The sequence below is a fragment of the Meleagris gallopavo genome, chromosome 25, assembly GCF_000146605.3.
Source record: "Meleagris gallopavo isolate NT-WF06-2002-E0010 breed Aviagen turkey brand Nicholas breeding stock chromosome 25, Turkey_5.1, whole genome shotgun sequence".
Classification (NCBI taxonomy): Eukaryota; Metazoa; Chordata; class Aves; order Galliformes; family Phasianidae; genus Meleagris; species Meleagris gallopavo.
The window spans coordinates 1,994,429-2,009,205 of record NC_015035.2 but is presented as its reverse complement, the minus strand read 5'-3'; the positions used below and the strand labels follow the sequence as shown (position 1 = coordinate 2,009,205).

Here is a 14,777-nt window from a genome sequence, read left to right as displayed (position 1 = left end):
GGGGTGGGGGAGGGGAACCGGAAGCGGAAGTGGGGCAGGATGGGGCTGAGGGCAGAGGGTGGGCAGGGCCTGCAGGAGTGCGGGCAGGGACTGAGCTGGGCCGGGCTGGGGCTGAGTGCAGGGGCTGAGCCAGGCCGGACCTGGCCAGGGGCCAGTATGTGCAAAAGGTGGAGGAGGGTGAGGGCAGGAAACAGGGTCTGGTTCTCAGCCTGGGTCTGGGTCTGCCCAGAGACGAGGGCAGGGCCAAGACTGGACCAAGGGCTGAAGGATGGGGAAAGGCATCACCGAGGCTCAGTGAGAGCCATAGCTGTCCTGTGTGAGGGTGGGAGGGGAGGGCTCAGGGCATGGGGTGCTGAGAGAGAGTGAGGGCTAGAGGAAGAGAAGCAGGAGGCTGCAGGGTTGCTCAGCCCAAAAGTAGAGCCAGGAGGTGGCTGATGGATGCTGTAGTGCAGCCGCAGCTGTGCTTAAAGGGTTGGATGTATGAATTGGAGGAAAAGGAAGGGAGAGTGAGGCAGGGGGTGGCATCTGCAGCAAAAGGAGAACTTCCTCGCGGGGTTGTTTCCCTTTTTGCACCAACTGCAGAAGTCGGTGGTTGCTGTGAGGGCAGTTGCACGTCTTCAAGCCCCAGGCGCAGCCGAGGCAAGCTGTGATCTGCAGGGGTGGATCTCACGTTTGGGGCAGGATAGGCAATGCAAATTGCAGCTTGCTGTGTTTACACCCCGGGTTGGGTGCTGCGGTCTGCAGCTTGCGCCGTTGGGAAAATTGCCTCTGTTTTGCTATGGGTGTGAGGTGAGGGCAAACCATCTGCTGTGCAAACAGTGGGGAATTGCTCTGTGTTTTAAATGGAGTCTTTGTCATTTTTACAGTGTGACATTCACAGGTGCTGCGAACGTACAGCCCTGCTGCCTGCCCAAACAAATGAGGGAATTAAAGCACTTTGGAGTTAAAAGTTCACTCTGTAAATCCAAGACAAAGCAAACGCATAAAGCAGCAACTACTGGTGGTTGTGTTCATAAAGGCACAGCAGCGTGTGATCCAGTTGCTGCGTGTCTGTTTTGTCTGACATTCCTGAGTTCTCAAACCCCTCTCACTGTTGGGCCATCAGGGATACCTTGAAATCTTTGGGAAACTTTATTTCTCCACCTTTTTGGTTTTTTGTACAGTGGATCACGGAGCATTCCCAGGCGTGGTTTGTGCAAGTGGTGAAGCTGAAACAGGAGATGCTCACCGCAGTGCTCAGCCTTTCCCGAGAAGGACCGGGGGAGTGTCTTGGGTTTTTAGTAAGGCTGCGTGGGTGTGCATATTAAACTGAAATTCTGCTGTGCTTGGCTACCTCGGGGACTAGTTATAATCACCGGGCAAATATGCTGTGTGTAGGAGAAATACTTAATTTCATGAAATTTGTTGCACTGTGCTGCGTGCTGGATGGTGATTGGGAAGTAGCGGTGGGTGAGAGCAGAAGGCAGAGCTTGGCAGAGGCGGTGGGTAGCGTTAAACAAAACCCTCCTCGTTGCCCAGGGGGCTGGGATGCTCTGAGAACGGTTTCTTAGGGAAATGGGGTGGAGGTGGAGGACTTTCGGAAGGGTTTGACAGCACACCTGGAAGACGTAAACGCCGCGAGCGGTTCGTTACAAGGAATGAAACCTCCAAAAAGTCTGGAGGGAGAGAGGTGGGTTGCAAATCTCTCGAGCTGAGCAAGAGGAGCGGTTCATTTTAGAACAACAAACCTGCCAGAGCAGTCACAGTCGCCAAGGGAAGGACGTTTGGCTAAGGAAGAGCGTTTGTAAAGCTGCTACTGAGGGAAGTGTAAGAAGAAACGTTTAAAAAGCCACTGCCTCAGTGATTTTCCAGGATAGCCTCGTTAGCAACAGCGCAGCTTTGAGCAAACTGTCTTGCAGAGGTCTTGCAATCACTTGGGTCTTTCTGGACATGATCGCTTGTGCCCCCAAATGCTGTGGTTTCTGTGGCAAAAAAGCAAGCTTTTCTGCCCCGAATCGTACTCTTTGTCATCATAAAGCCAAAGGGCTGTGCAACACTGCTGTCCGCAGAGTGACCCGAGGAGCCCTGACCCCAACTGGGAGTTCATGAGAGCCCCGCTCGGATGGAGCATCTGGGAACCAAGGAATTGCCAAACCCGCTTTGATCCAGCTGCTGTTCTCCGGCTCTGTCTGTGGTTCTCTAAATCACTCACAGATAATATTTTCAGATGCTGGCTCTCTCCGTGTCCCCCTGCTTTCTGAATAATTACCTTGTTTTGTGCGAGCCACCAGAGGTTTTCACAGATAATTCATCCGGCGCTGAAAGGCAGCCAGCTTTGGGGCTGGAGAGTGTTTTGTGGCCACCTGGCATTGCTGCACAGAGGTCTGTGCCGGAGCACAGCTGTCTCTGGAGGGAAATGCAGCATCCAGCACAGCCCAGGGCAGGGCGAGAAGCAAACCCAGCTGAAATCCCCACCACCCTCCCTCAGGGGATCGTTTACCTTGGCAAAGGCAGCCCGCCCCGAGTTTCTGGACGTGTGGACAGATTGATCCTGCAGATCTGGATGCTCTCACCCGCAGAATGCACATTTTGCTGGAACAAAACAGCCTCGGAGTGTGGGAGGGGTGTTGTTTGAGGGCTGTGCTGTTTCATCTCTCTCCATGTCTCAGCCAGCACAGGGCTCAGAGCGCGTGGGTCAGAGCCCAGCATGGAGCCAGGATCGTCCCCCCCAGGTTTGTGTCCTTGTCGTGGGGACACTGTGGTGGCACACGGCCTGGGGTCACGGAGGGGCAGGCAGGAGGCTGCCAGCCCTACTGGAAGTGTACCACAAAGTCCTGCTCTGCCTCTTCTGGCTTGGCAGAGTGGAAACAGTCCTTGCCGAGATGAGAGGAGAAGCTCAGAGCCCTCTGCTCCCCAGCCATGCATGCTCACGTGGCCAGGCATGTGAGGACCCACCGTGCCAAAGGACAGCCTGCCACCCCCAGATCTCACCTTTTGCTTCTGCAGCAGTGTGGTTACAGGCACCAGGTAATGATGTGGGGCTGGATGGGGAAGGGAGGGAGGGGGTGAAATCACGTTTCACACACAGGGCAGCACTCGCTGCCTTCATAGCACACCAAGTTCAGCTCTGTTTCACCATCCAGTACCAAATCCAGGGCATTTCCCCCAGAACTACTCTGGGATGGCAGTTCTGCAGCAGCAGACCTCTTCTCAGACACCTCCATCCCTAAATCCTTTTCCAAAGAAAACAAACCGACCTTAATTTAAAGTCCCATCCCTGCTCAACAACCCCCACTTGGAGCCTCTGCTTTCCCCAGTGCCACAAATGCAAAATTTTCAGCTCCTGATAAATGCTTCTGGGGGTGCACAGCCTGCAGCTCCCAGAGCCTCCTGCGTGTTCAGCAGCAAATTCACAGCATCACCCATCCAAAGGGAGCCTGAAAGTCACGGTTCCCTGAAAGTCAAAGCGTGTTTTATTGACTGCAGCCGAGAGAATCAAAGATCTGGAGACCCAGACTCCCACGGAATAAACCACATTATTCCTGCACGGTGATCGTTTCTCTCCCAGACGTGAATTCGACTCAGCACCCCTGCTGGGAATGATTAAAGACCACTTCAGAAATCAGTGCAGCAAATTGTAAAATAAGCAGGTGAACAAGGGAAGGAAAACAAGAAAATATTATGACCTGCCACCCTCAATCGGGAGCAATCAGGGAAGGACGAGGCTCCGTGGTGAGGGAGCACAGCAGCTCCCTGGGCCATTTGCTGGGCACAGAAAGGATGCAGCTGTTGGGCAGGGCTGCTCTCTGCCACCACAGCCCATTTGGGGGAAGATGCAGCCCTTGCACAAGCAGTTACAAGGGGATGCCATCGGGTGTAGGGGATGGGCATTGAAGGTGGGTCGAGGGTGACAGAGCACAGCCAGCAGGATGGACGGATCGCTTCTCTATAGATGTTTATTGCTGTGTTGATAAAATACCTCAACAGAGCATCGTCTGCCTTCCTCCACCCCACAGCCACCTCGCAGAGCCCTGTGTCCCTCTGCTGTCCCCTCGCCTGCATAGAGGGACACAGTGGGGACAGTGCCTGCATGAGGCTGTCCCGTCATCCCATCAAGCCAGGATGGGGAAGGAAGCAGCAGTGGCCACGCCGCAGTTGTTGTCCTTCATGGCCATGAGGATGTAGCCATCGTTGCCCCAGAAGGTGGACCAGGAGTTCTTGATGAGCCAGTAACTCTTGCCATGCAGGACGCCATAGCCCACAGCCAGCACTGCGTGGTCCAGCTCTGACGTCTCATTCCCTGGGAGGAAAACAGAAAAAAAGACATCCCCATGCCCATCTCCACCCATCCCATTGCCACCTATCCACTGACCCCCATCGTCCCCATCTCCATCCATCCTCATTTCCATCATCTCCACTGGGTTCCGCCCCCCCCTCACCACAGTGGGGCTCCTCGTAGACCCCGTTGGCGTAGAAGGTGAAGGACTTGTGTGAGGCATCAATGTTGACAGCTACGGGGCCGTGCTTGAACAGTGCAGCTTTCAGAGCTTCAGCATTGCCCGGCTCCACAGTGACGTAGCCGGTGAGCGGGGCCACCAGCTCCGACTGGTTGTAGTGGCAGTAGCCATTCTGGGAGGGGGACACTGGGGTGACATCATGGTCCAGGGTGGGGATCCAACACACCCTAGCAAAGAATAACCAAACCAAAGGGAGCAGCCATCCACCAACAAAGAGATGACAGCAGATTTGGAGGAGTCTCTCTCTGTACCCCATATCCTGGATGGGAGGATGGGGTGTGCGCACCCCCAGCACCCTCACCTGTCCCAGGTAAGGCCCGTAGGACTCGGTGCTGGCGATGCCGCCGTGCTTCTTGATCCACTCGTAGGCTCTCCACTCCTCACCCCCATCACACGCATAGTTCCCAAAGCCCCAGGAGCAGTCGATGAGGACTTGCTGGGACAGCGGGGTCAGCACGCCGGTCTGCGGGGGGACACGCTGTAGGGACAGGGACAGGAACCCTCTGGCCACCCCAAAGCGTTGGATCCCCGCTCCCACCTTGAGGAAGAGGGCCCCCTCCATGGCCCCCGTGGTGGCGAAGCTCCAGCAGGACCCACAGACAGCCTGGTCCTTCACGGGGGTCACCGCGCCTGGGGACAGCGGGACAACCGATGGGGTGTGAAGGGAAACTGAGGCAGGAGGTGAGGGCTCTCCATGCTCCCAGCCAAGCCGGCTCCCTCCTCACCGTACAGCCTCCAGTCCAGGCTCTCGGGCAGGATGAGACCGGTGTAGAGCTGCATGGAGAAGCTCTGCCCATGGTTGGGGTCCCCGCTCCGGCGCCGTCCCCGCATGGCGGCCATCTCCTGGGGCGTGCGGTCAGCCAGGTGGTTCAGCGCCAGCGAGTAGGAGAGCGCGGCACGGTTCTTGGAGTGCACAAACCTGGGGGTGGGGAGAGATGCTGTGGGGTCAGGGGAACCCCTGTGAGCCTCCAGCTCTCCACCCGCCGCCCCATATGCACCGCATGTTGTGGATGAAGGTTCTCTTGCGGTGCTCGTGCTCCTCCTCACTGCTGTAGCGTTTCCCAAACCTCTCCTTATAGCGGTGGAAGAGGCGGTGGTGGACGCGCTCCATGTCCGGGGCAGTCCCCACAAACTCCTGCATGGGGTTGGCCACGATGCGGTGCTCGGGGCCGGCTGTGGGCCACTGCTCACACTGCACACCTATGGGGCACAGAGCGGGGCTGCGGCCTCGGGGCATAGACAGCAGCTCCTGACCCCGCAGCAGGGTGTATGGCACCTGCAGACCATGGGGTGCCCGCCCTATAGATATCTGTATGCAGGGTGTGCACCCAGTGCCTGCCCTCTATAGGGGTCTGCATGGGGGATCTGCATCTGCAGCCAGAGCTGGAGCATCCCTGCACTGCACCAAAACAGGGTTCCCCAACACTGGGATCACTACAGTTATCATTTTCACCTATTTTCCCACCTCCCTTTCTCCTAAACCTATTGACCCAAATTAGAGGGTGCATGCAACTTCATTAAAGCAAGTTAAAGAGGAGGACACAGGGCTGCGTTTCGTGCAGGCACATCCCCAGGAGGGCTGTGGGGTGGCAGCAGCTGCTCACCGTGTGGGAGCTGGAAGATGCTGGGGTCGAAGCGGTGCCCGAAGGCGCTGTACTCGATCTCGTATTTGTCGTAGTGGGAGCCCAGCAGGCTGTTGTAGCCCCGCACCTCATAATGCAGGGGCACGGGGCCGTGCATCGAGCTGCCCACCCGCAGCGTGTAGACGTTCTTCTTATGGCCCCAGTAGGAGACGTTCTGCCATACGGTGCAGTGCTGCCCGTGGAACTGCTCCTCCCGCACCCGCTGGGCACGAGATGTCAGCAACACCTCACTGCCACCGCGTCCCCCCTGTGCACTGTGCCCCTCAGAATGCCAGGCCTGGACCTGGCCTCGCATTTGCCCCATTCCCAACCACTTCTGCCCTCTCACGGGAGCTCTGGTGGCACCCACCGTGCCCATCGCTGTCCCATCCCGTCCCCTGTCTCACCCCCAGTCACCATGCCCAGGGCTCACCCTGAAGTGCTCCAGGCTGGGGAAGACACTCTGTGGGATGATGAGATCCCCATCCGTGCCGTTGATGCGGAAACATTTGCGGACGTTCAGCTCCGTCTCCGTGGTCTCTGGGGTCACTTTGAAGCTGGCACCAAAAGGCCCCATGGAGCCGAACTGGAAGGTGACCACTTGCCCTGGGGATGGGACAGCACTGGGTTCCAGCCACGGCGCTGGCACTGGGGTGGCTCCGTGGGGAGGCCACGAGTTCTCTGCACCCACCGCCGTAATACTCGATGCGGCTCTTCTCCCCTGTGAGGTTGTACCAGGCTTCAAAGGGCTCCCTGATCTCGGCATAGGGCAGGCTGATGGTTCCTGTGGGCGCCCCATGGTGTCACCCCACTGATCCCACCCACAGCAGCCACTCAGCAGCACCCAGAGGTGCCGGACCCCCCAGCAGTACCTTCAACATGGTAGACATCTCCAAACGTGGGTCTCTCTGGAGGAGCTTCGCTCTCTGCTCCTGGAAAGGAAAAAGGGAAGCAATAATTTTTAAAGCCCTTTAAAATGCTGCTTGTCCACCTCTCCAAGGGCAGGGCTGGCAGCTGAGCTGGTCCCTGGCTCAATGCCTGCATAAAACCCCAGAAAGAAGGGACAGAGCAGGGGAGGTGCAGAGGAGGGCTCCCACTCTGCCCATCCAGGACAGAGGCAGAGGATTCTGAAGCTGGGGGTCTACAGGGAAGGGGTCCCCACTCCTCCCTGGCATGGGGACAAGGCAGAGCTCAGCACCACCCGAGGGACATCTCCCCACAAAGAGAGCACAGCCATCACCCCTTCCCCCCTCACACTGAGCACTCACCCAGCAGCACTGCAGCCCTAAGCACCACCAACAACCACCCCCAGTCCTCCATCCTGCACCCACCCACCCCCCACCCACTGCCCTGCTTAAATAGGACCACTGGGTGGGCAGGGAGCTGGCTGCAGCCAAAAGGCACAGCCCTCCCAGAACCAGGATGGGACCATGGGGTGGGGGGGTGTGGGCCTTTGGGTTGCCCCACCATGAGCACCCATGGGTTGGGGGGGTTGGGGGAACCTCTGTGCTCCCTCCCAAGGCTCTGCTGCCTGCAGCTTGCAGCACCACTTACAGCAGTGCAGGAGCTGCAGGTGAACCTCATCAGCTGCCCCAGGAGAGCAAGAAAGCAAAGTCCCCTTGGGTTCTCCCACCCTCCTGGCAGAATGTCCCCACTGGAGCCATGGGGACTTTGCATTCCTGCATCCCTTTGGATGAGCCAGCAGCACAAACCCAGGGGCTGCAGTTATGGAGTTAACTGGAAAAAAATATAAATAAATAAAAAGGAGGAAAATGTAGATCACATCTCAGGAGCTACATGGAAAAGAAGGACCCAGCAAGGAGAGCAGCACCGTCCCTGCAGTGGTGGCCTTCACCCCTCCTGCCTGCAGCACATCCAGCTGGAGCCCTGCCCAAGGTGACAGCGAACCCCAAACAAGGCAGATAGGAGCTGGGTGCTGGAGGGCTGCTGGGGACGTGTGTGGGTGGTGCCCTCCGTGCTGCAGCATTCCCCAAATGCCCCAGTCCTATAAGAGCAAAGGCTCTCCCTTTGCACACCGATGAGCAATGGTCTGAGGGTATAGCAGAGACCCCCACAGAGGGGAGCAGCCCCCCAGGGTGTGGAAAACACAGTGCTGCCCCGAGTGCCACCTTCTCGCTCTGGCCCCAGCACAGCCCACGAATTGGGGCAGAGGGTGGCTGCTCCCCCCGTGCATCAAGAATGTCTCTGCTCAGCAGAAATCCTGGAGTTGTTTGTGCTCCACCTCAAGATAGGGCTGCAGGAGCTTCCCTACGGGCAGCTGAGATGCTGCAAATGCCACTGTCCCCTCCCCAGGAGAGCCCTGCGGTCCCACAGGGCTGGAACAAGAACTGTGCTGAGCCAGGCAGCCACCAACTGAATCCCTCCCATAGAAACCAAATTGTGTTTTTCCAGGGTCTTTATTGGCAAGCCTATGGCTGCTTTTCCAGCACCCCACTGTCCTGTCCCACCACGTCCCCATCATCCTCCTCCACCATGAGGTCCCACTAAAGGTTCCGATGCAGGGATGTGTGCTGGGAACACCACCAAGGGCTCTGCCCTCAGAGAGGTGTTTTATGCCAGGATGGGGTAGGTGGCCTCGGTGGCCACGCCGCAGTTGTTGTCCTTCATGGCCATGAGGATGTAGCCATCGTTGCCCCAGTAAGTGGACCAGGAGTTCTTGATGAGCCAGTAGGTCTCTCCCTGCAGGACGCCATAGCCCACAGCCAGCACTGCGTGGTCCAGCTGTCCTGACTTGTTTGCTGCAGGGACAACAAGGGAAATGGTCTTTTGGGGAGAGATGCTTATCATCTGTGTGATCTATGATCACAGAATTTCTCCTAATATCCAACCTGACCTTCCCATATGGGGTCGCTCACCTCCTCCAGCCCTGCCAAAGCCACTCAACAGCAAGGTGAGAGATCTGGGAGTCTTGGCATCACCCCCAGAACCCCAATCCCTGCATGCCACCCCACTCACCACACTTGGGCTCATAGTAGATCCCATTGGAATAGAAGGAAAAGGTCTTGTGCGAGGCATCGATGCTGACAGCCACGGGGCCGTGCTTGTAGATGGCAGTTTTGACAGCTGTGATGTTGCCCGAGGTGACGTTGACGTAGCCCGTGATCTTGGCCAGCATCTCAGACTGGTTGTAGTGGCACAAGCCGTTCTGCATCACCAGTAGGGGCTGCATCAGTGGGGGCACCCACGTCCCCTCGCTGCGCCCCTGGCTGCCCCTTGCTCTGACACAGGGGCTGATGTGGGGTTGGGGCTGTGCCAGCATCCCCCCTCCAGCCCCTCCTGCCCAGTGTCCCAGACACTGCACCCAACCCCCTCGTTCTGCCCTGTCCCCAGGCAGCCCTGCTCCATCCCTGCACCGCAAGGATGCAACACTCCCATGGGCGGAGGAGCATCGTCCCTGTTTTGCAAGAAGAGAAACTGAGGCAGTGATGAAACCTGGCTGAGCCGCAGGGCTTGGCTTCAGCCTGCGTGGAACCATGGTGACTCTCGTACCCTAGGGTAGTTTCCCCATCACCAGAGCCTGTGAGCATCTGATGGGGAGCCCAAGCAGGGCTCAGGGGGCACATCCCAACAGCAGGGGACCCAACTGGGACATGGGGCCACCCTCACCTGCCCCTTGTAGGTGCCGTAGGACTCGGTGCTGGCGATGCCGCCGTGCTTCTTGATCCACTCGTAGGCTCTCCACTCCTCACCCCCATCACACGCGTAGTTCCCAAAGCCCCAGGAGCAGTCGATGAGGACTTGCTGGGACAGCGGGGTCAGCACACCGGTCTGCGGGGGGACACGCTGTAGGGACAGGGACAGGAACCCTCTGGCCACCCCAAAGTGTTAGGTCCCCGCTCCCACCTTGAGGAAGAGGGCCCCCTCCATGGCCCCCGTGGTGGCGAAGCTCCAGCAGGACCCGCAGACAGCCTGGTCCTTCACGGGGGTCACCGCGCCTGGGGACAGCGGGACAACCGATGGGGTGTGAAGGGAAACTGAGGCAGGAGGTGAGGGCTCTCCATGCTCCCAGCCAAGCCGGGTCCCTCCTCACCGTACAGCCTCCAGTCCAGGCTCTCGGGCAGGATGATTCCAGCATAGTGCTCAGCAGGGAAGGGCAGCCCATGGTTGGGGTCCCCGCTCCGGCGCCGTCCCCGCATGGCGGCCATCTCCTGGGGCGTGCGGTCAGCCAGGTGGTTCAGCGCCAGCGAGTAGGAGAGCGCGGCACGGTTCTTGGAGTGCACAAACCTGGGGGTGGGGGCGGCACCTCTCAGCCCACCGTGTCCCCAGAAGAGTGGGGGTCTCCCCCGTGGGTCCCCCCTGTGCCCGTACCTCATGTTGTGCACGAAGATGCGCTGCCGGTGCTCCAGCTCCCGTGCTGAGCCGTAGTGCCGCCCGAAGCGCCGGCGGTAGTGGTGGAACACCTCATGTGCCCACGGTCGGTGCCGCCCCACCAGATCCTCCATGGGGTTTGCCAGCACACGGTGCTCCGCCACGCTGCCCGGCAGCAGCCCGCATTTCTTCGTCTCTGGGGTGCAGTGAGGGGAACGCCGTCAGCCCAAGTTCTCCCCAGCGCTGAGGTGGGGTCCCAGCCCCACTCACCGTTCACTGGGATGTCAAAGACGGACGGAGGGAAGCTGTTGTCAAATTCTGTGTAGGAGATCTCATACTTGTCGTAGTGGGAGCCCAGCAGGCTGTTGTAGCCCCGCATCTCGTAGTGCACCGGGGCCACCCCACAGCTGGAGTTGGTGACCCACAGTGTGTAGACGTTCTTCTTCTGCTCCCAGCGGGTGACGTTCTGCCACACGGCGCAGTACTGGCCCTGGTAATACTCCTCCCGCAGGAACTGGGGGGATGAGGATGGGTGTTTGGGGTGCCAACCCTGTGTGGACCCCAAACTCATGACTCCCTGGGCACCCAACATCACTTCGGGTAGCCATCATCGCTTTGGGCACCCATCATTGTTTTGGGCACCCAACATTGCCTTGAACACCCAACCCATGCCAGACTCCTGGGACAGATCCAGCCGTGTCTCTCACGTTCCCCACACAGGATGCTGTTGATGCTGCCCCAGAGCCTGCGGACATCAGGAGCAGAGCCGCCATGCAACGACTTGCCCAGGCCATCCCAACATGCCGGCATTTGCGTGGGCTGTGGCACGTCCCAGCATTTCTCAGGATTGGGAAAGGAGTCAGGCGTCCGGCCCCGATGCGGGTGGGGAAATGACCCTCCCTGAGCCTGTGGGTGCAGGATGTGCCGCAGCCTGCCCTGCACCCTGCAGGGATTGGTGCGTTGTGCAGCACCCATCCCAAGGGATGCTCCAGGCAGCGCTCGGCTCCAGGCTCCGGCACCTCCCAGCCCTCACCTTGAAGCCATCCAAGCTGGGGAAGACGCTCTGAGCCTTGACCACGTCCTCCTTGGATCCGGGCAGCTGGAAGCATTTCCGAACGTTCACCTCCTTCTCGGTGGTCTCAGGGGTGATCTTGTAGCGCATCCCATAGGGCTTCACCCCAGCCAGCTGGTATGTGATCACCTGCCCTGCACCGGGCAGGGGAAACTGAGGCACGGCGATCCCACCTCAGCTGTCTGCTCAGGGACAGACACAGCATGGCACGGACGGGTGCACCCAGAGCACTTACCCCCATAATACTGGATCCGGCTCTTGTTCCCCGTCAGGTTGTACCAGGCTTCAAAGGGCTCCTCGATTTCAGCATAGGGCAGACTGATAACCCCTGCAGGACATCCAGCTCAGCCCCAGCACCCGGCATCCCTCCCCAAGCCCTGACTGCACCGCATGCACTAGAGGACGCAGAGGATGCAGTCCTGCAGCCAAACCCAGCTGCAGATCCCTGCAGTCCCCCCACCAACGCACGCAGTGAACCACCCCCATTTTGGCACTGGGACGGCTCAGATCTGAGCACCCTCCTCTCCCCCCACAGAGCAGGGTGCTGTGGGTCCTGGTGTGGGGCCGTTACCTCGCACGTGGTAGACGGAACCAAAGTGTGGGTGCGGATGGGAGAGCGCATCGTCGTGCCCTGCAAGGCAGAGCGGTGGGGTGAGCGCAGTCTGTGGGGCTGCTGGAGCCGTGCTTGGGGCTTAGGACTTGTGCAACCCCACACCAACATGCCCCACTGCCTTCCCCTTCACAACACCTTCTCCAGGATCTGTTAAGGCTCTGCTGCTGCTGCACCCAAACTCTGGGGCTCCCCACTGTGCCCTGGGCAGGCGGTGCCGGGGATGTGGGGAGCAGCAGTGGAGCCAGCAGCCCTATGAGCTGTTCCAAGCACAGTCCCTCTCAGAGGGGCACAGACCCTTCCACTCTCCCCTCTCCCCTCCTTTTGCTTCCGGCAGCAACCTGCCTGCCTCACTGCAAAACAGGGAACCATCCAGAGTTACAGCAGCCTGCCTCAATGCAGCCCTATTTTCACACTTCCTCCTTACCAAAGCACTTCGCCACCCTGCAGCTCTTCTCCCTTAAGGGCTTCACATTTAGGAAACCCCACAATGCATGCGGGAAACCCCTTTCTCCCCTCCAAGCAATGAGGAGATGCCACCCCCAGCTCCCACCCATGGGTGTCCCCAAAGGGCACCGACTCACCCTGCACGGAGCTGCCGAGGGCAGCAGCCAGGAGCCAGCCCAGCACACCCATCATCACAGCTCCTCACTGGGACGAGCTCGGCTTTAAGCCCAAACCTGGGCCCTCCCCAGGGGAGGGAAAGAACTGAAATCATGTGGTGCATGGGACCGGCTGGCAGCGTGGTGCTGCGTGTTGGGAGAGCTGCAGGGTGCTGGCTGGGGATGGGTGGCACGGCCAAAACAAGCTGGGGGACCAGAGAGCACTGGGACCCCTCTTATGGGGTGGCTTGCAGGGGTGGGGCTGTGGGGCAGAGGGAAATGCTGGCATCCTGGACCCCACAGTTTGGGAATTGGGCTGGAGGGGGGAAAACTGAGGCACCATTCTGCAGGTGGAGTGGGAGATGCTCTTCCAGCAGCATGCAGAAGCCCCTCACTCTCCCCTGTGTGCCTTCCTGCCCCCAAGGGCTCAGAGGTCCCCATGTGCTGCTGGGAACTCCCAGAGCTGCCCCGTCCCACTGTGCTGGCTGCATTTATCCTGCACCAGAGCACCGGAGCTCCTTCATGGGCACAGTGTTAAGGAGAGCACCTGGGGCTGCAATGTGTGTCCGGGTGCAGCCTGGAAGCTCATGGTGCTGCAGGGGACCATTGTGAGCAGTCACCGTCCTGTGGTGTCTCGTCCCCACTGGGGGCTGAGTCCCTCAGGACAGCAGTGATGCGGCCACATCCCCATCCCGGTGGGGGCCCATGACCCAGTGTGAGAACAGGAAGAGCTTTGGGGCTGGACTTGGTGTCACACAAGAAAGCAGCCATCCTGCGAAGGCCACCGTGAGCTGCACTGGCAGAGGTGGGGGTGGGAAGGAGGGAGACGAGGGGGAGGAAGGCTCTGGAGGGACAGCAAAGGATCTCCATCTTCCAAAGCAGCCCAGCTGGGATGCAGCAGCTCTGGGCTGAAGCTCCATCCCCTCCCCATGCACCATCACCCCTTGGAAGCACGGCCCCATGGCAGGAAACTGCGGCAGGGGTAAAAATACCGGCAGCCCCTCATCCTGTCCCTGGGGTCAGAGCTGCACTCCAACCACAGAGGCTATTTATTTCTAGCTGGGGAGGTTTTGCTTTTGGCAAGCGGCCTTCCTCCAGGTCAGCTGTGCACCCCACCGGGCCCCCACTGCTCCAGGGCTCAGATTGCCAAAACTCAGAGCTGCCTCCGTAAGGAGGGTCCCAAACTCAGAACCCTCATGGGGAGCCTGGACCGGGTGAGGGGTGAGAGCAGGGTGAGGGGTCTGGGAGGGGTGTGAGGATCTGGATAGGATGTGGGGGTCTGGGCAGGGCGTGGGGTCCCGGCAGGGTGTGGAGGTCTCAGCCCAGGTTTGCATGGTTGGTGCCAAATGTTGAGTTCCTCCCACTGGCACCTTCATCCCACAGATAAGGATCGGTGTTGGGTGCACCACCTACAGGGGGCTTTTAACCCCAGCCCGTGGTCCCGGTGTCCCCACGCTGTCCCAGAGGGTCGCGGCCCCCGATCCTATGCACGCCTCCTTTGGGATGGGAGCGGGAGGGCGACCATCCCACCCGAACCCCTATAAGCATTAAACAGACCCCGAATAACACGGGACAACCCGGTGCCACCACCCCGCGTCCCCCCGGACCGGCGCTGCGCTGTTATAACGAAGCATCATCTCGGGGAAGGGGGGGGGGCGAGGGGAGGGGGAGGGGGAGAGGAGGGGGAGGGGAAGCTCCGTGCGGCGGATAGAGCCGCTCAGAGGCACCGGGGGAACCGCACGCACCGCTCCGCCTCTCCCCGCACTGTGCCCCGCAGCGCTGTGCCCGGCCCCGGTGGAGGGGGGTCGGGTGCAGCCCCGGGGGCTCCATGCGAAGAGGACTGGAAGGTAAGAAGGGAGCGCGGGGTGAGGGGAGGGCAGGTGGGGGGGCACGGCCGCCTCTTGTGTTATGGGAATGGGGGGGGGGGGGTCTGAATCCTCTCGCTCTGTGTTTAAGGGGAGGCTGTGAGCTGCCCCCCACCCAGCCGGTGAGGTTGGGGGCTTTCTTGTCATTGCGGGTGTGTGTGTGTGTGTGTCGGGAGGGGGG

The 14,777-nt window shown here is 59.7% G+C and overlaps 2 protein-coding genes across 2 annotated transcripts; both read right to left on the bottom strand.

Annotated features, from left to right (window-relative positions):
• Positions 1-22: 22 nt before the first annotated feature.
• LOC100547653 (digestive cysteine proteinase 1-like) lies at positions 23-7,438 on the bottom strand. The gene is made up of 11 exons (XM_019622787.2): positions 7,387-7,438; positions 6,991-7,050; positions 6,810-6,902; positions 6,552-6,724; positions 6,101-6,341; positions 5,495-5,696; positions 5,222-5,415; positions 5,035-5,126; positions 4,798-4,959; positions 4,419-4,608; positions 23-4,279 (listed from the first exon to the last, which is right to left on the bottom strand). The coding sequence occupies exons 1-11, from the start codon at positions 7,436-7,438 to the stop codon at positions 4,092-4,094; spliced, it is 1,647 nt and encodes a 548-aa protein (XP_019478332.1). The 3' UTR covers positions 23-4,091.
• A 246-nt stretch (positions 7,439-7,684) lies between these two features.
• On the bottom strand, positions 7,685-12,821 carry LOC100547499 (digestive cysteine proteinase 1-like). The gene is made up of 11 exons (XM_010723305.3): positions 12,714-12,821; positions 12,091-12,150; positions 11,755-11,847; positions 11,481-11,653; positions 10,718-10,961; positions 10,448-10,643; positions 10,170-10,363; positions 9,983-10,074; positions 9,746-9,907; positions 9,095-9,284; positions 7,685-8,877 (listed from the first exon to the last, which is right to left on the bottom strand). Exons 1-11 carry the CDS (start codon positions 12,766-12,768, stop codon positions 8,690-8,692), a joined length of 1,647 nt encoding a protein of 548 aa, XP_010721607.1. The 5' UTR covers positions 12,769-12,821; the 3' UTR covers positions 7,685-8,689.
• Between the last annotated feature and the right edge of the window lie 1,956 nt (positions 12,822-14,777).